Source organism: Gracilinanus agilis, chromosome 3, assembly GCF_016433145.1.
Source record: "Gracilinanus agilis isolate LMUSP501 chromosome 3, AgileGrace, whole genome shotgun sequence".
In the NCBI taxonomy this organism is placed as follows: Eukaryota; Metazoa; Chordata; class Mammalia; order Didelphimorphia; family Didelphidae; genus Gracilinanus; species Gracilinanus agilis.
Window position 1 is genome coordinate 71,488,843 of NC_058132.1, and position 26,563 is coordinate 71,515,405.

The 26,563-nt window shown below is 48.9% G+C and overlaps 3 protein-coding genes across 3 annotated transcripts in view; 2 read left to right on the top strand and 1 right to left on the bottom strand.

The window, feature by feature from the left end:
• Positions 1–3,751, top strand: part of LOC123240423 (small vasohibin binding protein) — a 34,930-nt gene extending 31,179 nt beyond the window's left edge. Inside the window, exon 4 of the mRNA XM_044667978.1 lies at positions 3,338–3,751. The gene's annotated coding sequence lies outside the window, so the exon portion shown is untranslated. The remainder of the gene's footprint in view (positions 1–3,337) is intronic.
• C3H1orf50 (chromosome 3 C1orf50 homolog) lies at positions 1,928–9,185 on the bottom strand. Its single transcript, XM_044667976.1, has 5 exons — positions 9,097–9,185; positions 8,886–9,001; positions 6,319–6,405; positions 5,311–5,442; positions 1,928–2,267 (listed from the first exon to the last, which is right to left on the bottom strand). The coding sequence occupies exons 1-5, from the start codon at positions 9,164–9,166 to the stop codon at positions 2,082–2,084; spliced, it is 591 nt and encodes a 196-aa protein (XP_044523911.1). The 5' UTR covers positions 9,167–9,185; the 3' UTR covers positions 1,928–2,081.
• A 903-nt stretch (positions 9,186–10,088) lies between these two features.
• P3H1 (prolyl 3-hydroxylase 1) lies at positions 10,089–26,113 on the top strand. Its single transcript, XM_044671412.1, has 15 exons — positions 10,089–10,587; positions 13,264–13,416; positions 14,211–14,400; positions 14,774–14,905; positions 18,112–18,251; positions 22,551–22,640; positions 22,907–22,959; positions 23,097–23,218; positions 23,604–23,731; positions 24,139–24,234; positions 24,441–24,591; positions 24,828–24,945; positions 25,016–25,091; positions 25,326–25,466; positions 25,763–26,113. The coding sequence occupies exons 1-15, from the start codon at positions 10,093–10,095 to the stop codon at positions 25,871–25,873; spliced, it is 2,196 nt and encodes a 731-aa protein (XP_044527347.1). The 5' UTR covers positions 10,089–10,092; the 3' UTR covers positions 25,874–26,113.
• The last annotated feature ends 450 nt before the right edge of the window (positions 26,114–26,563 follow it).

The window sequence follows — 26,563 nt, forward strand, 5'->3', positions numbered from 1 at the left end:
CACTTAACCCAACCTCCACTGCCTAGCCCTTACCACTCTTTTGCCTTGATACCAATACACAGTATTGATTCTAAGATTGAAGGTAAAGGTTAAAAAAAAAAAAAAAAAAAAGAATTAAGCAGTGTGAACATCTCTTCTCCACAACTGCTTTGGCTCCCTGCTCATGCTTTCAGCCTATCCCAGTGATGGGGAAACTATTCCCTGAGGGCCAGATGCAGGCTGTAGTTTGCCCATCACTGACCTATCCCCATGCTTCCTTCCAGCCCCAATTTGGATTCATGTACTTTCATTTTACCAAAAGCCTCAGATGATCTTGCTAGGCTCTGGCTGGCTATGTAACTCATTGGCCAAGACAAATCAGTGGGAAAAAGCCCTAAACCCCAAAATGAATTCAGAATTGGCAGTATATGCTATTCTCCAAAAAGTTGTAGCAGCTCTGTGGTTAAACATATCCTCGTATCTTCACAGTAAATAATGTCATAGTATAATACTTAAATATTATCTGTGTTATGCCCACACTAAATACTTAATGAATATGAAATAAATCAGGAGCTTATGGGAACTTTTGGTTAGGGATCAACCCAGGAGAATCCTATTTGCAAAACAGGTTTTTGGACAAAACAATTAGAACAGTTAGCTGAGGCAATTTACAGAAAAAATATCCTACCTTACCACTAGGCTTCTGCATATTTCAGTTTATCTGAATTATCCATATAATTGCTATTTGGCTGAAGGTAAGTGAACTGGCTCCCTACAGGAATTCCTTTGCTCTTTGTTGTCACTACTTCAAGAAGTTCAGTATAACAAATATCAAAAGCACTGGAACAAAAGTCAGGTGCCTTGGGTTGAAATCCTGGCTTTGCTACCTGTGTGACATTGAGCTAGTCACCTAACAACTAGCCTTAGTTTTCTCATGTCCATAAACAAATGAGGATGGATTAGTTGATCTCCTAACGTCCCTCCAAGGTTTCAATTCCATAAATCCATGACTCAGAAGGTATGGTGCTCAAGTTGGGGGTTTTAGCTCACTGTAAAATAGTCAGGCTAGCTGTTCTAAATTCTATGGGGAAAACAAAATAAATTCTATGCCAATGAAACATCAAAGTTTTCATTCCTACTGTACTGTCTCAACTTTCCCTTCTATGATATTTGGAAATAGCCAATTAAATGGACTCATACTCCTTAGACAGATTAGCCCTGGACATTTCCCCCAAACTTGACCAACAAAAATGTAACTATCTTCGTCCAGAAGGCTGTATGGCTTCACAGAGGTATTTGGTTTTAAGTACCTCAAAGTTCAGGTATCTCAAACACTTAATAGCCATGGATCCTGGGCAAGTCACTTAATGTCTCAGTCTCCCCACATTTGTAAAAGAATCAATGGCTTCTAAAGGTTTCTTCCAGTTCTATGTTCCTAAAACTAAAGGCAAGAAGTTAAAGGGGTGGCCACCACTCTTCTCCCCTGTACTTCTCTCAATTTTCCAGCCAAACAAGAAGGGTTAAAAGGGAAAATCAGACTAGACAGCCCTTTAAAAAAAATGGAGTCCCTTTTCCAGTCAGCCACATTACTCTACCCGCCATTCTGCATAATACATATTCCTGAGACCCTGGATGATGCTTTTGAGTCTAAAGTTCTCTGGAACAGAGTAGAATCACTTAGAGAAACATAAAAGCCAGGCCTTTGCTTGACCCTACTCCCATTCTTAAATTTCCTGAATTAATGAAGTGCCAGTGCAGATTCCTCTTTGTATAAACAGTAGTCTGCAACCTTTTCAAGAAAGCAACAATTCTTCTCTTGCCTATATAGTCTCTAGTGCAGCTGTGGGGAGGGATTCTGTCCATCTGGGCGAGTTGTGATGTGTAATAATGGCTACTAGCCCACGTCTATTAGCTAGGGACTCCCTGAAGCAGAATGTGGAGCCCAAAATAGAGTTGATATACTTTCAATTCACACAGGCTCTCCATCCAAGGTACTTCTATGTACATCATATCTCACTTTTCACCTCCCACAAAAGTAGGAGGTAGGGAAGCTAAGGAGACTAGAACAGCCAGACCCACATTCTATTTGACACTGTCCATTGTCACTGAGTGAGGCCCTGGAAATTGGGCTCTGAACATTGGGGCAGAGCCATCTGCTGGTTCAAAAGCTTGTCCATGATGCTGATTTCAGCATCTTTCTTCGCGATGTTGTCAAATGGAGTCCAGGAGAGGTCATGCTGAAGCTTGTAGGCACCAAGGAACTCATTTGGACAACTTGCCCCCCATTCCTAGAGAACACAAAAAAGCCAGATAAATATACATTTCAATTTTTAAAAACCCCACCCCATTACACACTCACACTGTGGTTTCTACTATATTTGTAAAAGTCAGTTACCTGAAGAATTTTCCAAATCTGATACTTAAATGCTAAGGTATGGGAATCATTCACTTGCCCCTTTAAGGTGGAGAGACCAGGATTCAAGAATATCCTTGGGCTGGTCAGGCATGTTATAACAGTGAAATTACATTATATGTATATGTGTATAAATAGGCACATATATAAATGTATATACATACAGACATACATATATATGTATGTATGTATGAAGCTAAACCTTCCCCTAGCTCTCTTGCCCATGTATGGGCACTAATGTAGCACACAAGTTGTTCATAAATTATCTTTTGCTTTCCCTATATGAGTGTTCAATTCCCTTTTATATACATTGTTTTCATGTTATCTTTTAAATCACTTCTTCACAATTAGTGCTATGTTGTAGCTATCTATTCCCCTCATATGTCTCACCATTGGTCTTATTTTTAGCCTTATAGTTATCACCAGAAGAATGTTGGTATTATAAAGATGGGCTTCTGTTTCAGGAAAATACTCACAATCATTAAAAGTAACTTCCCAAAGGAAACATAGCTCACTCTCCTCTTTAAAGAACTGGATCTGACACAAATATGTTGGAGAAGGGCCTCTAAGGCACCATTCTGTATTGTCTCTATTTGAATTATCTAGGAGTCCTGGCAGTAGCAGCTAGGGGAATCAAGAAAGGCTTCAGGTAGAAAGTAGCACTACACCTGAGTCTCAAGGAGAAGCAGGCATTCCAAAAGATTGGGAGGAGACATTCCCAGGCATGGGAAATAGATCCAAAACATGGATATGAAAAATGGAGCACTATATATGCACTAGCTCACAGAAGGGAAAGATCTTAATGTAAAGAGATTAGAAAGTTAGAGGTCAGTTTTGAAGAGATTTAAATATCAAATAGACTTTATATTTGATACTAGAGGTATCAAGAAGATACTGGATTTATTGATGAGGAGGGAGAGTTACATAACCAAATTTATATTTTAGGAAAATCATTTTGGCAGCTGTGTGGATGTCTGGAATGGAGAAACTAGAGATCAGGAGACCTGATACAATACTCTAGGATGAAAAAAGAAGTTTTGAACTAATAAGGCAACGGATGCGTGAGTGGAAAGGAGAGGAAGTATTCAATCCAAAAAGATACTGAAAAACAAGTTATGACATATATCTTAAATGATCCAACCTTCAGTTACCTCAAAACGGTGCCAACTGAAGCACAAATATCTTCTGTGTATATTTCCTCTAGTCCAAAGTTGTTGTTTTTTTAATTTTTGAGTACCAGTTCTACTTCCTCATGTAATACATCAGGAACTGTGATGTTGAATACAAATATGGCAACTCCACTGTTGCCCTTACAATTTCATCCTTAAATGATCTTGGGATAATCTGGTTTAAAATAAATCTCTCATTATGCTTTTCTGTAAACTTGATTCTCCCTCCACTACACCAGCTGTGTCTCCCACAATCCTCAATAAAATTTTACAAAACAAATTTCTATCCTAAACTAGTGTTGTCCTTGGCTAACATATCCTCCCAGGCAAGATCAAGGGTTTGCTGAGTAAACTAGTTTCTAGGTTTTTTTGAGTCTCTTAGGACAACTGATTTACATTAGTCAAATTTCCTTAGGAAATGGTGATACTCTCTATTAATGCCTGGTCTTTTATCCACTTCCTATATTTCATCATCATTAGACTGTCTAAAAATGTCAAGTAATTGCCTCCTGTGCACCAAATCCCTTCTCATTTTTATTCTAATTTGCTACTGATAACCTGACAAAGACAGCTGATTTGGAATTCTCCTGACTATTTTCTGTTAAATGTAACCAATTTCATTTTCCAAGATGTTTTTAAGTGGTTGCCATAATCTGTGCCAGCCTGATTCTCCTTTTAAACAAAACATTCATGAAATAGGTATATACTATACATGCCCTGGTCTTTCTTATTCCTGAGGCATATATTTTCCAACATATATTTTATCACCTTCCCTTACTGTCCACCTTCACATGAGAGTCACTGAGTTAGGAAGGTCTTATTGAATTCTCTACTCTCTCATTCTTTACAATAGAGGTTGGCACATAAACTACAATTCCCCCTGTGGTGTTCTTTTTACAAAAGTTCATGAGCATTGTAGTAACAGATGGGCAACTATCTCAGGAAATGATGCTTCTTACTCCCTTTGAATGAACCAATTCTGCCAATGCTTATTTGTCTAAAGAGGCCTTATAAACTGGAAAGATAGCATGGTATTGTGCAGTGCTGGCTCTGGAGTCAGAGCCCCAACCCTGGATGCTTATGGCCAGTGTAATCTTGTGTAAATCATTCTCTCTGGCCCCAGTTTCTTCAATTGTTAATAAGGGGCTGGTCTAGAAAGTCTGTGTGGTGCCATCCAGCTTAAATATCTATGATCCTATGATCATTCCATTTAGCTGCCATTTCCTTTATAGCTCCTGTTTTTATTTCTAAGAATAGTGATGATTTTCTTCCTCCAGTACCATGTCCATTCACTGGTCACTGGATCTCATGTTTAGTAGATAGTTTAAAAACTAATTATTTTATCAAGCCCTCCCACACACTCCTCACCCCTCCACACACCCCCGCCCATCATTACTTCAAATGTGAAAAAAGGACACACAAAACTCAGGACCATTTTATAATTTTTATGAGTTATCACAGCTAAGTAAATAATCACTTTGTGGAAAACCTATTTGTGCTAAACCTTTCATGCTTAGCTAGTTGATTCTTAGAAAACAGTCTTTTGAGGACTCTACCTGCTCTCCCCACCTCTCCCCTCAAAAAGCAAACAAAAAACACAAGATAAAATGTGAACTGCTCTTTGCCTTTGGCAGTTCCACAAACGCCTTCTTGTAGACTGCACAAAGAGACTTCTTAAAAGGTAAATTGGCTCAGTTGTTTGCTCAACAGGATCCTATCTTACCCTGACAAAGAATGTGTCCCTCCTACCTTTGGTGCAATGATGGAAAAGTATTGTTGTCCATTCGCCCGTTTATAGAGGTAGTAAATATTTCCAGGTTTTTTCACCATACTACAAGATGCATGGTGTAGTTCAGCATCTCTCTGAGCATCTTCCAATACCTGGGTACCAAAAACAACAACAAAACAATGGTTGGAATCTATACTCACAGTCATTCAGCTAAAATTCTAGCTATTTTTGTCTGAAGGGTCCTTGGTTTTCTGCCTCATCACATAGTAAATATCAAACAGAAATATTTGAACAGTTTTGAAGAAACGAAAACTAGACTTTTTTAATACACAGCACCATCCTGAGTTCTCTCAATCTCATTTCTTTATTGTCCCTTAGCTTCCACTGGACTTGCTTTTTTTCATTATCTATGCCCTGAAACATCTACTTCCAAGTAGGCTATTCTTTACTTTTTTAGCCCCTATCTTGTCAGTCCATCACTACAGATGGTGCTTAACACGACTTTAGTGAAATGAACTATGACTGGCTTGTTTGCAAATATAACTGCAAGAGCATGCCCTAATTTGGAAGACCCTATTAGAGAATTGGGCAATAGTTGCTCGTGATTAGGTGAACTCTTTGTTAATGTTTACAGCTTTACTTTGTAATGTTTTTTCATTGTAATTACTGACCTGAATAGTTCAGATCTAAGATTTTTGATGGTTTAGTCTACTAGAAACTATATCAGAATTTATACCTCAGGTAGTTGCCTTTTGCCATTTTTCTTTTCCTGAAAGCTCCCCAAACTGGATTAAGGCCATAAAAGAATGCCCTCTGGGCCTGGACTCTAGCCTGAACTATCAAACAATATTCTAAGAATTCTCCCCCACCACTCCACTGCCTATTGATCTGACAGAACTTTATGGTTTACACTTTGCTTGATTAAGCAGACTGGCACTGGTTATAAAAAAATTTAACTTAGACTCGGAAGATATAGAAATTAATACGCCTGATTTCAAACACTTGAAAAGAGCAATGAGTTTTCTTACCTTCTTGGCCTGTGATTGCAAATGCCGGATTTGCTCAGCTATAACTAGCAGCTTATTGGTAGCATTTGCTCTGATGAATTCATCAGCCTATGAAAGAGAAGAAAACTCACTGAAGGTTAGAGAAAGCTAAATATTTTTATGAGCTAAAATTCCTAGAGCTCCCTTCTGTAAGCTTATATTCATTCAAGGAGTTAGTCCTTCATACATATAGGTGGCACTGTACTAACAATTGGTGATACAAAGAAAGGAAAAACAAAACAAAAACTTGGTCTCTGCCTAAGAAGAGCTCACCTGACAATATGCAAAAACAAACTGAATATACAAGAAGTATACAGTGAAGGGTGGTGGGGGAGTGGATGGATCACCAGGAAATGCCTCCTGTAAAAGGTAGATTTGAACTGTCTTGAAAGAAGCCAGGAAGGACGCCAGGGTGAATAGGGAAAATGTTCCAGGGCTGGGGAATTATTAGTGAAAAGTCACAGAACTGGATGATGGGAGTGCCATGTTCAAGGAACAGCAAGACCAGTGTCACATATCATCAAGTATATGGAGAGGAGAAAAGTGAAAGACTAACAACATGGGAAGGAGATGTTATGAATATCTTAGAAAAAACCACCAGCAGATTTTATGTTTATTTGGTCCTGAAAATAACTAGAGTTTACTGAGTAAAGCAGTGATATGGTCAGACCTTTGCTTTAATAAAATTACTTTTGCAGCTGAGTGGAGAATGGACTAGAGTGGAAAGAGACTTCAGGCAAGAAAACCAAACAGAAGGTTACTGCAGTTGTTCAAGTATAAGGTGATATAAGGACCTACTGAGGAACCCGATGCTGCATCTGTGTGTGGCAAGAGGGGGACATTACAGTCTGTAGGGAAGTTGGGAAGGATTCTTTGACATTAAGAAAGACACAAAAATATAGTCCAAGCCCTCAAGGTTTTTATAATTTAAAAGTTACCCTAACAATTTGCTAAGTGAAAAGAATAGCCAGAGAAAATCTATACTGTAGTCAGTAATGGCTTTGTCACTTACCAGTCAGCCAAGAAACATTTATTACATTAAGTGCCAGGTATGGTTGCAAAATGTCTTACAAATATCTCATTTGATCTTCACAACAACTCTGACAGGTAGGTGCTTTTATTAACCTTTTATGTTGAAAAAACTAGGGCAGGCCCTCATTAAGTGCTAGTTCCAATTCTTCTATTATACATCTGTTTTCTCATATTAAAAAAAATGCAGAGTAGGAAGTTTAAAAAGGATGATGGGATTTCTCCAGCAGCTAGACTGAAATTAAACAATGGACCTAGTCAGGAAAATTTGAGTTCCAATTTAGAAAAAAATCACTTAAATGAGGGTTTGTCAAGGGATCCAGTCCTACTGTAGCTATATTGAGTTTATTAGGCAAAGTAGAAGACATGACATATTAAATCATTGGAATTTTCCTTCACTGGAAAAGGGAGCCAAGAAATATGTCAAAAGTAAGGTGGGAAAATTGTTGTATTTACCATCATTAAAGCTCTGTGAAAAATGGGAACTTTTTTTCATAGCCATGGTCAAATATCACAGTGCTTATAAAACACAAGTTTTATCTTTAGAGGTAAAGCATAAAAGCAACATACACTGTGATGAAATTTCCACTGCAAAAAAAAAAAAAATCAGTATTAGGCTGAAAATTGAGGGGATTTGGGAAAATCACCTACTGTACTGCTACTCGTACATATAGGAAACCCCATACTGTGATATTTCACAAAATTTTTGAGTGGGAATCATCTAGTTCAACCCACAACTGAAGGCAGCATTATTCTGAAGAAAGAAAAGTAGATGCTCTAGTTAGAAAACTCTGGATTCAACCTCATTTCTGAAAACTTCTATCTGTTGGGCAAGTCCCTTAACCTTTCAGTTTCCTCATTTGTAAAATGGAAGGGTTTGGACTAGCCCGCTTCTGAGGTCCCCTCCAGCTCTGATCACTATCAAAAAGCATTAAGGGCTCCTAAGTGACAGGACCTGGAGATACAAAGAAAAGCAAAAATTGTCCTTATCCTCAAGGAATTTACTGGCTAATGGGGAAAACTACAAGCCAACAACTAGGCATAAACAAGATACAGAAATATCTAATTCATCAGGTAACAGACAAACGTCTCCTCCCACCTCCCAAGGACAGATTCTTCTCAATCTTGCTCCAGGCCAAGTCATTCTTCCATCTTCCTTCCAAAAAAAAAGGTTAGGGCCTCCCCCATTCCAACAAAGCCCAAGGACTCCCCATCTCTTGGCAAAAGCCAAATATTTCTTTCCCTCTTTCCCCTCCAGGAGTCAAGTCCTCTCTGGTTTCACCCTGTCACTACTTCCCTATCCTCCCAAAGTCCTAGGTCTCTCCCTGCTCTGATGCTCTCCGCCAAAGGCCAGGCCAGGTCCTCTCCTTTTCTCTCCCACCCTCCAGGTCTAGTCTCCCTCTTCCTCCCACTCCCACTTCTATCTCCTCCTTTCCTACCTGCCCCCTCCCATATCCTGTCTCCTCTTCCCCTACAGGGCAGACGGGCCCTCCCCGTCTCCCCCCAATAGGTCCTCTCACCTTCTGGACCTGCTGGGCGAGCTCCACGAGGTCTTCGGGGTTCCCCACGCGGCGGGTGTGGTAGGGGCTCACTAGGGCCTGGCCAGCGGCATCGGGGACTCTCTCCGTGAGGGCCCCTAGGAGAGAAACACGGGCCCTAAGCGCAGAGTCGGCGGACACCAGGCACCCCCTTTGCCCACGCCCCTGTCCCACTGCCCCAAGGCCTCCTCACCTGTCGGTGGTTCTAACCTGCCGAGCTCCCCGGCCCTCACCAAGTCCTCGCCAGCCGTCTTATGTGCCATCTTACGGGACACCACGTTCCCGGATCAACTCTAGGGACGCCAGAAGACAACGCATGCGCAGTGAAGAAGAGGTGGAGCTGCGTCCTAATGGCCGAGCTACGTAAGGGGGCGTGGCCTTGAGCTGAGGGAGCGCCTCCAGGGTCCGATAGAAGGGGCTAGGTTAGCTTCCTCCTGGAAGGAACTTGGGCTTCATTGTAGGGAAGAGTCCCTGAGAGCATCATTTAGGAAGTTTTCAGAGGCGGGGCTCTGCTCCGAAGGTACCGCCTCCATTTCAGGAAGCGGAGACGATTGGAGGGATGAACTTTTTGTTGACCAGGGGTGGGATTCTCCCGTGGGAATGGGACAGAGTCCTGCTAGTCTGGAGGCTTACCTCTGTCCTGAAGGGCGGGGCGAAGACGTGGTTACGATCTAGGGTGGTGCGGGACTCTGCCCCTGGGAAAAGACTCCTGGAAATGGGGCTCTTGTCTGAGTACCTTCATTCTGAAGAAGAGGAACTTAGGGGTGACGAATCAGTCTAGGGCGGGGAAAGTGTAGGTGTGTGTGTGTGTGGGGAGGGTCCCTTGGTTCCACCAAGGATAATTGCCCTAGGGGCGGAGCGTAGACCTAAGGACTAGTCTCGTCCTGTGGGGGCGTGGCATTGGGGCGGAGTGTAGGTGTAGGGGCGTGGCTCACCTTCTGATGAGGTCTAAGGGCCAGGCTTCACCCTATAGGAGGGAGGGAGCCGAAGGTCTAGGGGCGGGGCTCACTCTGGGAGGTCTAAGGGAGGGAGTTCACCCTATGGGGGACGTTTTAAGGTTCTAGGGGCGGGGCTCAGCCTGCGGAGGCGAGGCATAGGTTTAGGGGGTGGGGTTAGTATTCTGGGGCGGAGCTCCAGGCGAGCAGTGGTTGGTTGCAGGCAGAAGCCTGTTAGGTTTTCCCGGCTTGCTATGTCCTGGTACGTTCTCTTGCTGTGGTTGGCCGTGGCCTGGGCTGGGGCCGAGGCCTGGCTCTGGACTGCGGCAGACCCGACGTCCGCGACTTCTGCTGTGGCGGGGCTGGGAGCGGCCGAGGCTCCGGATGGGCTATTCGCTGCCGGCGCCGCGGCCTACGCGCGTGGAGACTGGGCAGCCGTGGTGCTGCACATGGAGCGCGCACTGCGCTCCCGGGCCGCGCTTCGCGCCCTGCGCCTACGCTGCCGCTCGCAGTGCGCCGCCCAGCATCCTTGGGAGCCCCAGCTGGGGCCGGGTGGGGTACCTGAGACCGAGGCCGGCCGGGCCGCTGCCGCCCTGCAGGACGTGCACTTCTTCGGGAGGCTGCTGCGACGCGCCGCATGCCTCCGCGGTTGCCTGGGCCCGCCGGCCGCGCACACCCTCAGTGAGGAGCTGGAGCTCGAATTTCGCAAGCGGAGCCCCTACAACTACCTGCAAGTGGCCTACTTCAAGGTGCGGCTACTGGGGGCTAAGCTGGGGGCCACGGTCAGGCCGAGGGGGAAGAAATTTCCCATCCCTTAGAGGGAGCTGTTCCAAAATGAATGAGCCAAAGGTAGTGAGGATCTGGTCACTGGAGGTCTTCAAGGAAAGGCTGTCTAACTGTTTGGGATATCGTAGAGGGGGCTACTGCTGAGATACAGGCTGAACTCGCTGTCTCCAAACTTCTTTCCTACTCTGAAGTTCTGTGGTTTTAGCTGATGGGATCCCTCGTCCCTTCCAGGGTAGTCTAGGAAACTGGTCATATCAGAGCCTGATAGGTGTTTTGAGGATGAAACCAAGTTCGAGCCAGCCTTACGCCTTTTAAGCTTGGAGGAGCATCTTTCTTCCCAGCTCCTCCCCCAACCCATAGATCTGGCTGAGCCGGAAACTTTCCTTCTGATGGCTTTAACGCTAGTTTGGAGTCCATGGCATAAAGTCGCTACTCTTGGTTTCAGGCCAGTACCTCCCCCTAAGTTTCTCAGCCCCATCTCTTTGCAAGCCTAGAAGAGGAGACATAAGAACACTATCTTGCAGGCCTTTTCTTGATTGGAATCCTTTTCCTACCAACTCCAGCGCCTCCCCTTTCAGGACTTGGAATGCCACGTAGCAAACAGGGGGCCCCAGACTCCTCCTTGCTGGGGACCCTCTCAAGTTTCTCAGCAAAGTTAAAATACAGTTAGAAATTACAGAGTACTGCTACCAGTTCTATTTCTGGGCCCTTGGTATGGTTTAGTTCTTTCACTGTTTGCTCCCACAGTTTTGACTTCACTAGACCAGCCCTTTAGGGTTAATTCAGTAGTGCCAATCCTTCACTGTAGTTCTGTAGAACATATTAGTGGTTCTATGAGGAGAGAATAAAAAAATAGCCAAGGTTTCTGGATCTACTTAAGAGCTAGCATTACTGCTGCTATGTTTTTCCAAAGTTCACCTTCAAAAAAGGTCTTTTAACTCAGCTTACAGATAAGTCAGAAAGAATCTGAACTCAGATGTCCATCTCCCCTCAACATTTACACTGAAAAATACCTTTCTTCTCCTGCCCCACCCCCCAGTCTGATGGAGAAAATACAAAGCTCCTCAAGTACACAGAATTCCTCTCCAAACTCACTTCTCAAAAGCCTAATGATATAACAATACAACTATATGGAGGAAGGATAGCTGCTTCAGGAGAGAGACATTTCCACGCACAAGAAGAGAGAGGCTCAAAGAAAATCAAATAAAAATCCATCATAATAGGATAGCTTCATTTCAGTTGCTCTAATAATAAAAACCGAATTTAGGTCGCCTCTTCACTTGACCCATAAGGAAACCAAGGCTTTAAGAATTTAAGGGGTTTTTTTTCCTCCCAAGTTCACCCCATTTGTTAGAGTGCCACTGTTCCTCATAGTTCCTTTGGGCCAGGGGCTGGTCAGAGTCAGCACACATTCTTAGAATGAAAGGTCTGGGCTCTGTTTGGCTAGAAAGGGTCTGAGGATTTCTGTTTACCATCAGCTGACCTTTTGGATTATAGTTGTTCATGCTTCTTGCTGTGTCCTGTAAAAGTAAAATTTGGGAGATGTCATCTAAAAGTATATATATTTTCTATGGACATGTGGAAATTATCAAACTACATTTCCCGTGGTCCAATGGGTTTCCGGTTCCGGTTCTTTGGGCGTGGGGACACCTACGTCTCCACACAGAGAAGAGTTTATAATCTCCTGGGTTAGGCGGGAGTGCTCTCTTGGCCAGCAGACTCGGGAGGAGATGGGAGACAATAATGGCGCAGGTGGCAGTTTTGAATTCTTACAAGCGCGTGGTCTAATAACTTTATCAGCATGGCTTTAATTAAATTACTAATTTATATTATTATATCAGCCTTTATTATTTTTTATCCTTATAGTCCCCAACATGTCAATCAATCAGTTGGTCAATAAGCATTTACTAAGGGCACCACTAAGGTAAGTGTTGAGATTCAAAGAAAGACAAAAACACAATCCCTACTTTAGAAGTTCATAGTCTAATAGGGAAGCCAACACAAATCTACGTATTTAGCATAAATGGGATTGTTTTAACCCTTTTTATTTTTTTTTAAACCCTTATCTTCTATCTTAGAATTCATCTTGTTTATTGGTTCCTAGGTAGAAGAGCAGTAGGGGCTAGGCAATGGGGTTAAGTAACATGCCAAGAGTCATAGAGCTGGGAAGTGTATGAGGCCAGATCTGAACCCAGGACCTCCTGCTTCTAGGCCTGGCTCTTAATTCACTGGAGTTACTTAGCTGCCTCCAAGGAAGGAAACCTGGGAAGCCAAGAGGAATGAGGAGGTGAGGAAATGAGGAGAGCATCCCGAGCTTGGCCAGTAATTGAGTGGATGCAGGTCAGAGTGTCCTATGCATTTACAGGCTCACAGTATTTGATGGTACAATGGGTCAGGGAAGAAATCTTAGCAGACTTGGAAGGTAGGAAGAGTCAAAGTGTAAAGGGCTTCAAATGCTGAGCAGAGCCCATATTCAACTCTGATGGCCAGAGGCAACCACTGGCATTTAAACAAGAAGTGACCTGCACAGACCTGTGCTCTTTGGCAGTCTAGGGGCTTGGAGGCAGGAAGTACCATCAGAAAGGAGGCTATCCAACTGACACAGACTTGAGAACTTCTTCCCTTTACTTCACTTCCAGATTAATAAACTGGAGAAAGCCGTAGCAGCTGCACACACCTTCTTTGTGGGGAACCCAGAACACTTAGAGATGCGACAGAACTTGGACTATTACCAGACAATGTCTGGAGTCAAGGAGGAGGACTTCAAGGACCTTGAGGCCAAACCCCACATGGTGAAACAAGGCTTCCAAGCCTTCCTTTCCCTGTGCCCTTTCTGTCCTGCCCACCTCTGTCAACAGGGAAGGCCCACTACTCCTGAGAAGGTCTAAAGAACACGTGGTCTTCCTAAAATCCTTGTGCAGTTTTAAATTTGGAGATCTTCCCTTTTAGTTGCATTAGCAACTACTTGAAAATAGCATCTCAAAGCCAATTTATTTCTGTTTGATATAGATGCTATCTATACTTTGACACACAGGACTCAGTTCTTATTTCAGGTCCTGTGTGGCTAAAGGGAAATGCTTCCCTCAGGCACTGGTATCCCGGGACAGCTAGAACTGAAGCCCCTGTCTGCAGTGAGAAAAGAACTCACTGCTCCCTACCAGACTGAGTAAAAGCTTGCAAACCAATAGCCCAAATCATAGTAGCTGATAAAATGTTTTCAGACTGCACAGGGACTTTCTGAAGATCCCACTTTCCATTTTGTAAAATGGAATATGGCTTTAGGCTAGTTACTGGATCTCCTGAGTCTCAATCTTATCATCTATAAAATGGAGCTAATGATGCCTGGTGTATTTTATGTTACATCAAAGGCTCTTATGAGAGCTTTTTAAAAATAATTATCAATCAAGTCTTTATTATTCCTACTAATTTTCCAGCCAGGCACACTTCATTCATTTCATGAGCATTTGCTTAGACCCAAATCTATAGGGACAGGAGATTATGAACCTTGTAGCAGTGGCCAAAGGGGAAGGAATAGGCCTTCCTTAGTTCATGGCCTGGAGGGCTAAATCCCTTGTCCTTCCTCAAGCATGAGTTCCGGCTGGGTGTCCGGCTCTACTCTGAAGAACAGCCCCATGAAGCTGTGCCTCATTTGGAGGCAGCCCTGCAGGAGTATTTTATGGCAGATGAAGAGTGCCGTGCCCTCTGTGAGGGACCCTATGACTATGACGGCTACAACTACCTCGAATACAATGCTGACCTCTTCCAGTCCATCACAGGTATGCCCTGCTCTTCTCTTCTTAGGGGCATCCTCTCCTTATTTTTCCTCCAGAAAAGATTTGGTTGATACCTGAGTAGGGTCTGCCTCCTGGAATGATGCCAGTGCAGGCTGGGTAGGGATGGGGCTCTGGGCTGAGCCCCAACCTGGGGAGAGATAGAGGGCTTCCACTGTACTTGCTGGATGTAGCAGGATCCAACATTTGTAGCTCTCTGGTTCTCCAGACCAAGTACTGCCTCAGTGTCTGATGGCTTGCATCCAGCCTTTTAGACATTTGACCATAGATTAAATTTGCTCGATTTTGTTATCTACTCCACAGCTTTCAGCCTCCCAGACTGATCTGATGTTCTTTCCCCTCTCCTGATTTCTTTCAGATCATTATATCCAGGTGCTCAGTTGTAAACAGAGTTGTGTTACCGAGCTTGCCTCCCATCCTAGCCGAGAGAAGCCCTTTGAAGATTTCCTCCCATCACACTATAATTATCTGCAGTTTGCCTACTACAACAGTAAGAACCATCTTCCTCCTTTGCCTCTCTCAGCTCTTCATTAATAATTTGATTTCTGGCTTGTAAATATAGCATTCCCTGGGATGCTTGGGCATATTCTTTAGAGCATATAGATTATAGAGTTCTAAAATCTTACAGGTTCCACAGGATCTCAGAATTTATAACCAGAAAGCACTTTAGAGATCATCTGGGAAACTTCATTTTACAGATAAGGAAACTGAGGCCTAGAGAAGTACTTACCCTAAGGTCACACAAGTAGGAAATCTCATAACCAGAATTTGATGTTCTAAATTTGATTACAAGGTTCTTTCCACCGTATCATATAACTGACATAGGAAGCCAGTACCAGCACCTCCTCAGCACTGGGAGGAGAAAGCCTGCACCAGGAGGGCTTTCCTGTAGTTCTTTCTTTAGCATCTTCTAATTAAGGCTTTCACGGAAATTAAAACAAAGCAAAGCAACCCCTAAGGGCCCAGAGTCTTTATAGGCAGGCCACAAAACAGACTCCAGACCTGCCCATTGTCCTGATGCCAGGGTTTTTGATGACTGTAAACTTCAGTAGACAGAACAGCTATTACTTAACAACTCTTGAGAGCCTACTCTGTGTCCAGCCTAGCTTAAGGGCTAGCCTTCAAGAAACTCGGGGGGGGAGTGCAGCTGGGTAGCTCAGTGGATTGAGAGCCAGGCCTAGAGACAGGAGGCCCTGGGTTCAAATCTGGCCTCAGATACTTCTCAGCCATGTGACCCTGGGCAAGTCACTTGACCCCCATTGCCTAGCCCTTATCACTCTTCTGCCTTGGAATTGGCTCCAGGATAGAAGGTAAGGGTTTAAAAAAAAAGAAACTCGGATTCTGGTGGGGGTGACTTAATATATAACAATAATGACTTGTTGAGTTCCAAAGATCTCTGCCATACAATAGCCCTGCAAGGTAGATAGGGGAAGATCTCTGGGCTGAGGGTAAGTTAACAACCTACCTTCTAGGTTTGGCGGGGCAGGAGGACATGCTTTGTCGATCAGAAAGCACTATGAATATGTGAGTAATAGTAGGAGTTATTATTGTTAGGAGTCCCAGGCTCTACTACTCATTAGCTCTGGTATTCTGGACATATGATTTCCCACCTCTGTCTGTCAGTCTCCCCATTTGTAAATGAGAGGATGGGTCTCCAAGGTCTCTTGCAGCTCTTAAAGAGCTATGAATCATCCTGTAGGAGGTACTGGATGGGATGGTTAACCCTGCAAAGGCATCAGGAGATTGAAGCCAGATGAGGAAAGGCTGGAGGAACTTGGGAAGGCTTCCTATGAAGAGTAAGACTTGAGCCATCAACTGGTCAAGAAGTGGGACTAGATCAAGGAAGAGGCTAAGGCCAGGAGAGATTTAGTAGTCATTGGTATCACGGGGAGAAGAGAAAGAGAATAGGGTTCATATGGGTGTCAGAGAGAAATGAAGGGAACCCAAAAGCAGGGAGGATGGGAGCCAAGATTAGAGTGGGGTCAGTCAGTCACAAACTTTTATTAAGCACTTACCATATGCGAGGTACTGTACTCAACATGGAATACAAATACTTGCCCTCAAGGAGCTTATGTGCTAAGGGGAGAAGACAGTACAGAAGAAGCTGAAGTGGGGAGAAGGAGGCTTCTGACTTGGGGCATGGCAGAAGAACTCTGAAGTGCAGCCCGGAGAGGGATGGAAGCATGACTGGTCTGGGCACTTCCTTTGATGGGAGTCCAGTGTCCCTGAAACCAAGAGAGGAGAAGATGTTGAGAAAGTTGGGGGCCCATTAGGATGGGATAAACAAGAGGATAAGGACAGAAAAATCCTTGATTGGGCAGTTAGTATCAATGGCCTTGGAAGGAGAGATTTCAGGGTTGTGCTAGAGGCGTTAGCCCTAAAGGGGTTAAGGACTGAGCTGGTGGGAAAGAAGTAAAGGCAATAAGTATAGATTATTTTTTCGAGAAGTTTGTCAGTAAGGGGAGAAGTGAAATGGAATCCTAGCTTGAGAAGGTACCAGAGTTAAGAGAACACTTTTTTCTTTTAGACTTGGGGACACCAAAGCATGTTTGATGGCAGGACTTAGTGGAGAGGAGACTAGAAATGCAAGAGAGCAGGAATGACCAATGGGGCAGATTCTGGAGATAGAAAGAGGGAATGAATTTAAGGAATTAGCAGGCTGGACTTGGACACAAGAAGACATGGTCTCCAATCTTGCCTTTAACACTTGCTGTATGACCTTGGGCAGGGAATCTAATCTCTGCCTCACTTTCTTCCTCTATAAAATGAGAAGAGTTAGGCTGGAGGGTCTATAAGTTCCCTTCCAGTAGTTAGTCCTGTGACTGGGCGGGGGAAAAGGAGGAGGACAGGTGGAGAGAGAGAGAGAGGTTTAAGGAGGAGAACAGGCCGGCCAGCAGCAATTTCACAAGAAGCCAGGTGAGTGCCCGCTTCCACCACAGAGAGAGGCCGAGCAACGGTGGCTGTGTTGGAAGCGGGCACTCACCTGGCTTCTTGTGAAATTGCTGCTGGCCGGCCTGTTCTCCCCAGCCCGGATCTGGGGGGCTGGGAGGGTCAGGTGGCCTCTGTGTGTGGGCACCGAAGGACAGAAGCCAGCCCCTGCCCTCGAGGAGCTCTGGGGCGAAGGGGGGAGCTTTGGGGAGGCTCATCAGGAGGCAGCCCCCGGCGCCTGTAGGGACACGCTGACGGGGAGAAACGCCAGGCTCTGCACTTTGTCCTTTGTTGTTTGGGACAAGGAACCTGGCGTGGCGAGCCCATGAACTGTCAGGGGGACCCCCTGGTGGGGCCCCCCAGTAACATCTCCTAAGGAAACCAGGCCCAAGCCCTGGCTCTGGTCTTACTGGCCGTGCAATCGTGTTCTAGGCCTTTGCCTCGAGCCTCCATTTCTTCCTCCGTAAAATGGAGAAAATACTTGCTTCACCTGGCTCATGCCTGGGGAGGAGAAAGCCCTTTGCACGGGGCCGTCCTCTCCCCTCACAGCTGGCTCGGGGGTCTGTGTTTTCTGTGAGCAGGACACCAGTGCCCCGACAAGTGAGCTAAAGGGGTTAACAAGGAGGCCAGGCGGACAGCCATCGACCGACCCAGCAGGCCTCGCTTGCCCATCTGCCTGGGCCCCGGGCCCGGCGGACGGTTAGGCCTGAGGCGGGGCTCCCTGGAAGGCTGGGGGGTCCTCCTAGGCAGCTGTTTTTCTCTTTTCAGTTGGGAATTATACCCAGGCCATCGAATGTGCCAAGACCTACCTGCTCTTCTTTCCCAACGATGAGGTGATGCAGCAGAATGTGGCCTATTACACGGCTATGCTGGGAGAGGAGCAGGCTCAGCTCCTGAGCCCCCGCGAGGTGAGTGGCGGCCCTTCGCCCTGGTGTCCCCGGGGCTTACGGGATCCGGACCAGGCCCAGAGGTGGGGGGAGCCCGGCTCCCGAGGATGCCTGCGCTAGGTCATCCTTCTGAGAGTAAAAGGGCCTGGCAACAAGCTGGTCCCACCCAACCTAGGAGAGAATCTACCACAGCTTAGCCCCCAGAGGGTCATCCGGCCTCTGCGTGAAGAGGATGCTCCGCTCCCTCTCAAGGAGGGCGTCCTGCCGCCAGGCTTCAGCTTGCCTCTCAGCGGCTTTCATTTCTGCCCTTTAGGTCCAAACAGAATGTTTCCGATCCCTCATTTATGCAGTGAAACCCCCTTAAGTCTTCTCTTCTCCAAGCTGCATGCCCTTTGACATGGCAGTGCCCGAGAGGGCCAGCCCCGGGCCAGGCAGAAGAGGAGGGCGTCCTGGCAGAACGTGGGGCCAGACAGCTGGAAAAAGCTCAGGACAGAGGAGCCTCCCTTCCTTTGGGAAAGAGGCCAGGCCACCCCGGAGACAGATTCGGCACCCCAAAACGGGCTGAACGCGACCATTCTCCTCCTCTTCTCGCTCGGTGCTCTGTGCACAGGCTTCCTTTTCTTTCTCTTCCCCCTTCCCCTCGGCGGCATTGTGGGGCGTCCGGCCCTTCTGCTCTTCTCCCCCAACCCAAAAGACATTTCCGGACGTCGGCCGCTCTGCCCTTTGTGTCCGAGTTGTAGCCTCCTGAGCCCACTGAGCCTAACCAAGAATTCCTTCTGCGGGATCAGTCAGGAGGTCATCCAGCCTCTCCCACTCTCGCCCAAGGCTGCTTGTTTCACTTACGGACACCTTGAACTGTTAAGAAGTTTTTAAAAATGAAGCCAAGATTTGCTTCTTTGCACTTCTGCCTGCTGCTACCAGTTCTACCCTCTGTGGCCAAGCAGGGCACTTTGAATCCTTCTTGCACATAAAAGCCTTTCCGTAGTTGAAGACAGCCATCATTTGGTCCGAAGCCCTTCAAGGCTTAAATGGCAGGCTCCTGAAAAAGGAGGGCACTCCTAATAAAGGCTGATGATGGTGTGTGCCGATTCTAATTATACAGGCTTTAAAAATGAAGGGGAGAGGAAGGGAACTGCTTATTTAAATCCCCCAATCTGCATAGAAAATACCACACTCTGGGAAGAATAGCACTAAGAGGCCGGCCAGAAGTTCAGAGGACACCAAATCCAAATAGGCACACTTGCACAGAGTACGGCGGGCAAGCAAGAGGCATTAACAAGGAGGAGGCCAATCTGACCACAGGCGTTATGGCCTCATGGCTAGACATCTGGCTTCTGGAGAGAGGAAAACAGATTAAAATCCTACCTCCGACTCCTGGCTGTGAGACCTGGGCAGGGCATTTGCTCTCAGTGTCCCAAGCCCCTTTGGAAGTGGCAGGGGCGCTATCCCTTAGCATTGGAGGGAAAGTTCCTCTCCGGGACCTCTCTACCCTGAGGAAATCACAGGTCTAGGTTTTTGGCTGTTTTTAAGTCTCTTGGAAATGTGGCGAGCAGAGACCCATAATTAGAGGGATGGTATACCATGTTCGGAAGAAAGGATCAGATGAGTGGGGTGCAAAGTAGCACTGTAAATTAGATGAAATATTCATGTAAGGAAATCTAGGAACTAGAACAGGGCTGCAGGTGAAGAGAGTATTTGGATGAACACCAGTAGTGGTAGAAATAGGTGCAGTATTATCATCCAAGTTGTATTATAGCCCACCGAGTCAGAAAGGGAAATAGATGCAGTGATTGTGAAACAGATCGTAAGGCCGGCATAGAAACCGGATGTAATAGGGATGTAGGACTTCAGTTATCTGGTCATTTGTTGGTGTTATCTCTCTGCCTAAAGCAGAAGAGCTAATAATTTGTTATTTTTTTAAACCCTTATCTTCCATCTTGGAATCAATACTATGTATTGGTTCCAAAGCAGAAAAGTGGTACAGGCTAGGCAATGGCGGTTAAGTGAACTTGCCAAGGGTCACACAGCTAGGAAGTGTCTTGAGTCCAGATTTGAACCCAGGACCTCTTATCTCTAGGCCTGGCTCTGTCCATTGAACCACCGAGCTGCTCCTGAAGCTAATAATTTCTTAACTTGCCTTAATGATAATTTTATTCTTCAAATGGGAGAGAAATCAGTAACGAAATTCTCTATGTGATTTGATTCATACCAACGAGATGACTGAGATGGAAGTGATGAGAACATTGGGAAAAATAAAGGAACAATTCTGACCAAGAACAAAAGAGGGAATTTAAATTTTAAAATTAGAGTCAGCTGTCTATGCACAATGAGTTCACCAAACAACTTCAATTACAAAAAGACATGCAAGAGTTGAAGCATCTGATAGGTAATAAAAGACAACAGATCAACCCAGAATGAGCCAAGACTAGCCAGGAAGGCTGAGGACAAAAGGAGCCTTACTTCTGTTGGATAAAGAGAAGGCAGGTGGGACCATGATGACACCAATCAAGGATAGAATTGCTCAATTTATTTTGCTTCTGTTTGCCCAAGAGAATAATTTCTGGAAACAAAAATGGCAAATAACAAATGGATACCCAAGATAAGGAGATAATAAGGGAATTGTTGATGAGTTCAATTTACTATCTGTTCTGGAAGGATTTGTCCTTGGGTACTTCCCTTGGTAGTGGCATGTGGGATGGCTGAGACCTTGTCAGTGGTCTTTGAAAAATCATGGTGAAGGAGCCCTGCCACAGGACTAGAGAATTCAAGAAGGGGAAAAAAATAAGAGTTTGTACATTCTGGGCCAGGAAGCTTGACTCAATTCCTAGAAAAATTCTAGAACAGATTCTTTTTTTTTTTAAACCCTTGTACTTCGGTGTATTGTCTCATAGGTGGAAGATTGGTAAGGGTGGGCAATGGGGGTCAAGTGACTTGCCCAGGGTCACACAGCTGGGAAATGGCTGAGGCCGGGTTTGAACCTAGAACCTCCTGTCTCTAGGCCTGACTCTCACTCCACTGAGCTACCCAGCTGCCCTAGAACAGATTCTTAAAGGAATATCTCTCTAGAAGAGGAAGCAGAGATTGCCAGAAGCTAGCACGGTTTCCTCAAGAATATGTCTTGCCAAGCTAATTGTGTTTCTCTTTTTGATGGAGCTATCAAACTGATCGATCGATAGAAAGTCGTAAGACTATTTGACAAAATGTTTTTGTCTAGGGGAAAAGGAAGAGAAAGATGGTTGGACAAGGACATAGTCTTAGAACTGACTGAATGACGAGGCCTTAGTACCAGTCTTAAATAATGGAGTGTGTACTCGGAAAGAAGTTGCTGGAGGTGAGCCCCTGTAGAGCTGTGCTCTCAAATGTCATCGTCAGTGATTTGGACCAGGGCCTAGCTGGGGAACGTGAGCCTGGGGATGACAGCCGGTGTGCAGTCAGGCTTTGACAGGCTGGAATGCTGGGCTGGGTGGGCTCAACATCATCAGAAGCCCCTGAAAAGGAACTCCCTCGACCAATGCAGGCTGGCATCTTCTCTGCAGCTTATAGTCCTAGAGAGATCCCTGAGGGCACAGAGAGAGTCAGTGATTTGCTCATGGTCACACAGCCAGGCTGTATAAGATGGGGCAGCTAATGAAGGCCCACTGTCCACTGTTGCCTCTAACACAGTAAATTTAATAGAGAAAAAATGTAAATAAACATTGGACTTTAGTCTAAAACTTAGGTTCAAAAAACAGTTTTCCAAGTACATTTGACTAGATGGTAGTTCTGAAAAAGATCTGGGGATTTTAGTGGACTGCAAGCTTCCTATGAAAGACAGCCAGGAAAGCACGCATGTGCTAAGGTCGCCCTACATGGAAGTGTGACGTCTAGGACGAGCCGTGATCGTTCTGCTGGCCTGGCCCCAGCTACAGTGTCTATTTGATGCTGGGTGCCACACTTCAGACCGGAGGGCTCCTGGAGCAGACGGCCAAGAGAAGGAAGGCTCTGGGTTCGAACCGTGTGAAGATCCGTGGAAGAGCTGCCATGTGGAGGGGGGAGCAGGTGCCCGGGGCCCCTCACAGCTCTGAGATTCCGGGATTCTCTAGGCTAACGCCCTTCCCTTCCTTTCCTTGAGTCCTGTCCATCTGTTTGAAGGCCCACCAGGAAGCCTCCTCTGCTTCCCCCGTGGGCCTTGGGGTATTTTGGGGCTCCTCCTTACCCGCAGTGTGAGCCCCAGAAGGGCACGAGCCGCCTTATCTAAGATGGCTGTCTTCTCCCCCAGCACCGAGCAGGATTTTGCAGGCGACCAGTAATTAGGCGCTGCTTTTCCTTGTCTTTCCTCAGAATGCCCGGGCCTACCGCCACCGGAGCCTGCTGGAGAAGGAGCTGCTCTTCTTCGCTTATGACGTATTTGGAATTCCCTTTGTGGACCCAGTAAGTGGGAGCGCAGGCTGGCCTGTAGGGGATTCAGGAGAAGGGGGGGAGCCCAGGCCACAAAGGGGGGAGCCCAGGCCGAGAGGGGGGGAGCCCAGGCTGAGAAGGGGGAGCCCAGGCTGAGAAGGGGGGAGCCCAGGCTGAGAAGGTGGGAAGGGGCCTGGGGATGGACGGCAGCAGGAAGCCCCATCTTAGTTCTCCTCAGCAAGCCGAGATGCGGGAGGCGCTCCGAGCGGGCCGGGCCTGACCCTTCCTCCCTGTTGTAGGACGCCTGGACCCCTGAGGAAGTGATCCCTAAGAGGCTCCAAGAAAAGCAGAAGTGAGTGCCTGGGCCGGAGTCTCGGGCTGGCTCTGGGCCCTGCCAGATGGGGGTCCCAGCCGAGGATGGACGGGCCGCCGGGGGGACGGTCTGGGGATGTTGGGGCGGCATCTTAGTCCGGTGACTCGTCCTGACAGGACAGAGCGGGAGACGGCGGTGCGCATTTCTCAAGAGATCGGAAACCTCATGAAGGAGATCGAAACCCTCGTGGAAGAGAAGACGAAGGAGGCCGTGGACGTGAGTCTGCTGGCTCGGGAAGGTGAGAGCAGGCCTGGGGCCGGTCCCGGAGCTCTGCCCAGAGGGGTGCGTGTGCCCTCAGCCCCCCCGGGGAGGCGCCTCATGAATCCTCTCCAGACGTCCGGCGAGGCCTCGTTAGCACAGGGAGCCTGGGAGGGAGGAGACGGGCCTTTAGGTACCACGGCGAGGCCGACGCTCGGCTGGGCCTGTCCCCGGGGGGGTTGCTGGCTTCAGCCTGGGCCCTTTCTGCTTCCTGGCTGCGGGAGGCCCTGCCGGAGAACCGGCACGAGGCTCGGACCCTGCCTCCATCTGGTGATCCATCTGGTGACGAGGAGGTGGCCACGCTGGGACAGCCCAGCCCCGGGGAGGACAGGCCTGAGAGAGCCGCTCCCCTCCTCCCCCTGCAGGCGGCCCCCTGCTCTACGAAGGCATCAGCCTGACCATGAACTCCAGGGTGCTGAACGGCTCCCAGCGGGTGCTGCTGGACGGAGTCATCTCGGACGACGAGTGCCGGGAGCTGCAGAGACTCACCAACGTGAGTGGAGGCTCCGGGCTGCGGGCCAGGAGGGCGGCGAGCCGTAGGGGGAGGCTCTCTGGCTCCGGCTGGCTCCGGCCCTCACTGCTTCATCACTCCTAACCCTTGCTTCTGCCTCAGAATCAGCCCTGGGGGTCTGTACCAGGCAGTGGGGTTAAGTGACTCACCCAGGGTCACGGCTACATGCGTCTGAGGCCAGATTTGAACCCGGGACTTCCCTTCTCCGGGCCTGGCTCCCTCCCTACCAAGCCACCTCACCTGCCCTGGGCTGTGCGGTTCTGGACAAGCTGTCCCTTCCCGGCCTCGGGCTCCTCGCCTCTTCAAGGGGGAGAGTCCCGGTGGGCCCCTTGGCGAGGCCAGCCTCCATCACAGAGACCCGTGACCAGCACTGCGGTTCTGCTTTCTAGGCAGCGGCAATAGCGGGGGACGGCTACCGAGGCCACACGTCCCCCCACACCAAAAGCGAGAAGTTCTATGGTGTCACCGTCTTCAAAGCCCTCAAGGTGAGTGTGTGGGAGCCCCCACCCCCCGGGCCCCGCATTTAGGGGATTGTGGGCATCACACACTGTCAAGATGGGGGGGCCGGGCTGGGACTCCCACCATGAGGAGAGGCTTGGGCCGAGGGGAGCAGGGGAGCCACGGCAAAGGAGAGGATGGGGGGAAGGGCGGCGTGCCGGGCACCCACCCCCGGGCCGTGCCCCCCACTCAGCTGGGCCAGGAGGGCAAAGTGCCCCTGCAGAGCGCCCGCCTCTACTACAACGTGACGGAGAAGGTGCGCCGCGTCATGGAGTCCTACTTCCGGCTGGACACGCCGCTCTACTTCTCCTACTCCCACCTGGTGTGCCGCACGGCCATTGAAGGTAGGCCCTGGCCCTTCCCCATGGGGTCTCTCCCCTTCTCCTTCCCCTTCCCCCCAGAGGTCCTTCCCCTTCTTCCCCCTCTTCCCTTCTTCCCCTTCTTCCTCTTCTCCTTCTTCCTCTTCCCCTTCTCCTTCCTCTCCTCCCCCCTCTTCCCCTTCCGCTTTTTCTTCTTCCCCTTCCCTGCGGGGGTCCTGCGCCTGGCAGAGCCCCTGCCAGCGTCTGTGCTTGGCTTCCAGACGCTCAGGAGGACAGGACAGACAGCAGCCACCCCGTGCACGCCGACAACTGCATCCTGAACGCCGAGGCCCTGGCCTGTGCCAAGGAGCCCCCCGCCTACACCTTCCGCGACTACAGGTATAGACGGGCGTCCAGGCTGGGGCCGGGGCGCCACAGGGCAGGGGTCACGCCGCTTGTGTCTTTCCAGCGCTATCCTGTACCTCAACGGGGACTTTGATGGTGGAAACTTTTATTTCACTGAACTGGATGCCAAGACGGTGACGGTGAGTGGCCGGCCCTGGGGCTGAGTGCGGGGGGCCAGAGGGCACCTCGAACACCCCACGACACACACACACACACACACACACACGTGCCAGCCCCGGAGCCCCGGTCTCAGGGGTCAGTGGGTGCCCTGAGCTGGCACCTCTGCCCGCCGCCCCCCGAGGTTTGTCCCGGCCTTCTCCTGCTCCCAGAGCCCCTCCCCCGCCTGGGCACCCTCCCTCGTCTCCTCTCTCCAGGCCGAGGTGCAGCCGCAGTGTGGCCGGGCCGTGGGCTTCACCTCGGGGGCAGAGAACCCGCACGGCGTGAGGGCCGTCACCAGGGGGCAGCGCTGCGCCATCGCCCTGTGGTTCACCCTGGACCCCCGGCACAGCGAGCGGGTGAGTGCGGGGTGGGGCGGGCCTGGCTCAGAAGAGCCTCCCCTTCGGGCCTCCTCCCTTCCCCGGCCCTCAGCTCTGGGGCCCCTCGGTCAGGGCCGGCCCTCCCAGGCCCTCCTCTGCGGGCCCTCGGAGCTCTTGGGGTCCCCGTCTCACCGGGCCAGGCCCCCCGACATCGTCAGCCCCAGCACAGCCAGGAGGGGGACGCCCCCCCTTGGGATCCCCTCAACGGCCCCAGGGCCAGAGACTCCCAGCCAGGGCCCCGGGCCTCCCCCCACGTGGCCCTTCTGTCCTCACAGGACCGGGTGCAGGCGGACGACCTGGTGAAGATGCTCTTCAGCCCCGAAGAAGCGGAGCTGCCCAGGGAGCCGCCCGCCGAGGCCACGGCCGGGCCCAGGGACGAGCTGTGACGGTGCAGGGAAGGAGGCCGTCCTGGCCCCCCGGAGCCTCGGCGCAGGGACTGTGGGGCACGTGGGCCGCCGCCCCGTCCCTTCTGCAGAGCCGGTGATGGACACGAGGCCCTCCTTGGTGCTACTGAAGGGCCGGCCTGCTGCTCCTCCCTCGGGGGCCTCCTCCTGGGCGCAGGCCGGGCCGTGAAGCTGCGGGGTTTGGTGCTGGCCTGGACCCCAAGGAATAAAGGCTCTTTTCTAGCCACGCCTCCTCTGCCGCCCATCCCGCCTCGGCCCGCCCCGACAGTCTCCTGATCCCGGCCGGGCCTGAGCTTCCCTCCCTGCTGTGGGCATCGCTGGAGTCCCCGGAGCCTCCCCAAAGCGGGCCGAGAGGCCACGCTGCTTCTGCCGCCGGCCCGCCCATTGGGCCGCCCCTTCCCTCCTACCCTAAGCCAGGGCGGGTACCTCGGCCCTGCCGGGGAGGCGCACTCAGGAGCAGCTGCCCACGGTGCTCCCGTAGGGGCCCCCAGACGCCTCGGGGCCTGCAAGGCGTCCACGTGGCCGAGGGGAAGAGAAGCTTTCCCAGCAGACACTGACCGCCGACATGGGGGAGCGCTTGGCTGTGGTGGGGAGCCACAGCCAGCAGTGGCAGCTTCCATCAGAGCAGTCTGAGCAAGGGGAGCTGTCTGTCTGTCTGTCTGTCTGTCTGTT

Coding starts and splice junctions, on each gene's coding strand:
- C3H1orf50 (XM_044667976.1), bottom strand. CDS start 9,166: ATGGCACATAAGACGGCTGGCGAGGACTTGGTGAGGGCCGGGGAGCTC. Junction 9,002..9,096: donor CAGGTTAGAACCACCGACAG/GTGAGGAGGCCT, acceptor TTTCTCTCCTAG/GGGCCCTCACGGAGAGAGTC. Junction 5,443..6,318: donor TGCAATCACAGGCCAAGAAG/GTAAGAAAACTC, acceptor TTTGGTACCCAG/GTATTGGAAGATGCTCAGAG.
- P3H1 (XM_044671412.1), top strand. CDS start 10,093: ATGTCCTGGTACGTTCTCTTGCTGTGGTTGGCCGTGGCCTGGGCTGGG. Junction 14,401..14,773: donor CCTCTTCCAGTCCATCACAG/GTATGCCCTGCT, acceptor GATTTCTTTCAG/ATCATTATATCCAGGTGCTC. Junction 23,732..24,138: donor AGCTGCAGAGACTCACCAAC/GTGAGTGGAGGC, acceptor TCTGCTTTCTAG/GCAGCGGCAATAGCGGGGGA.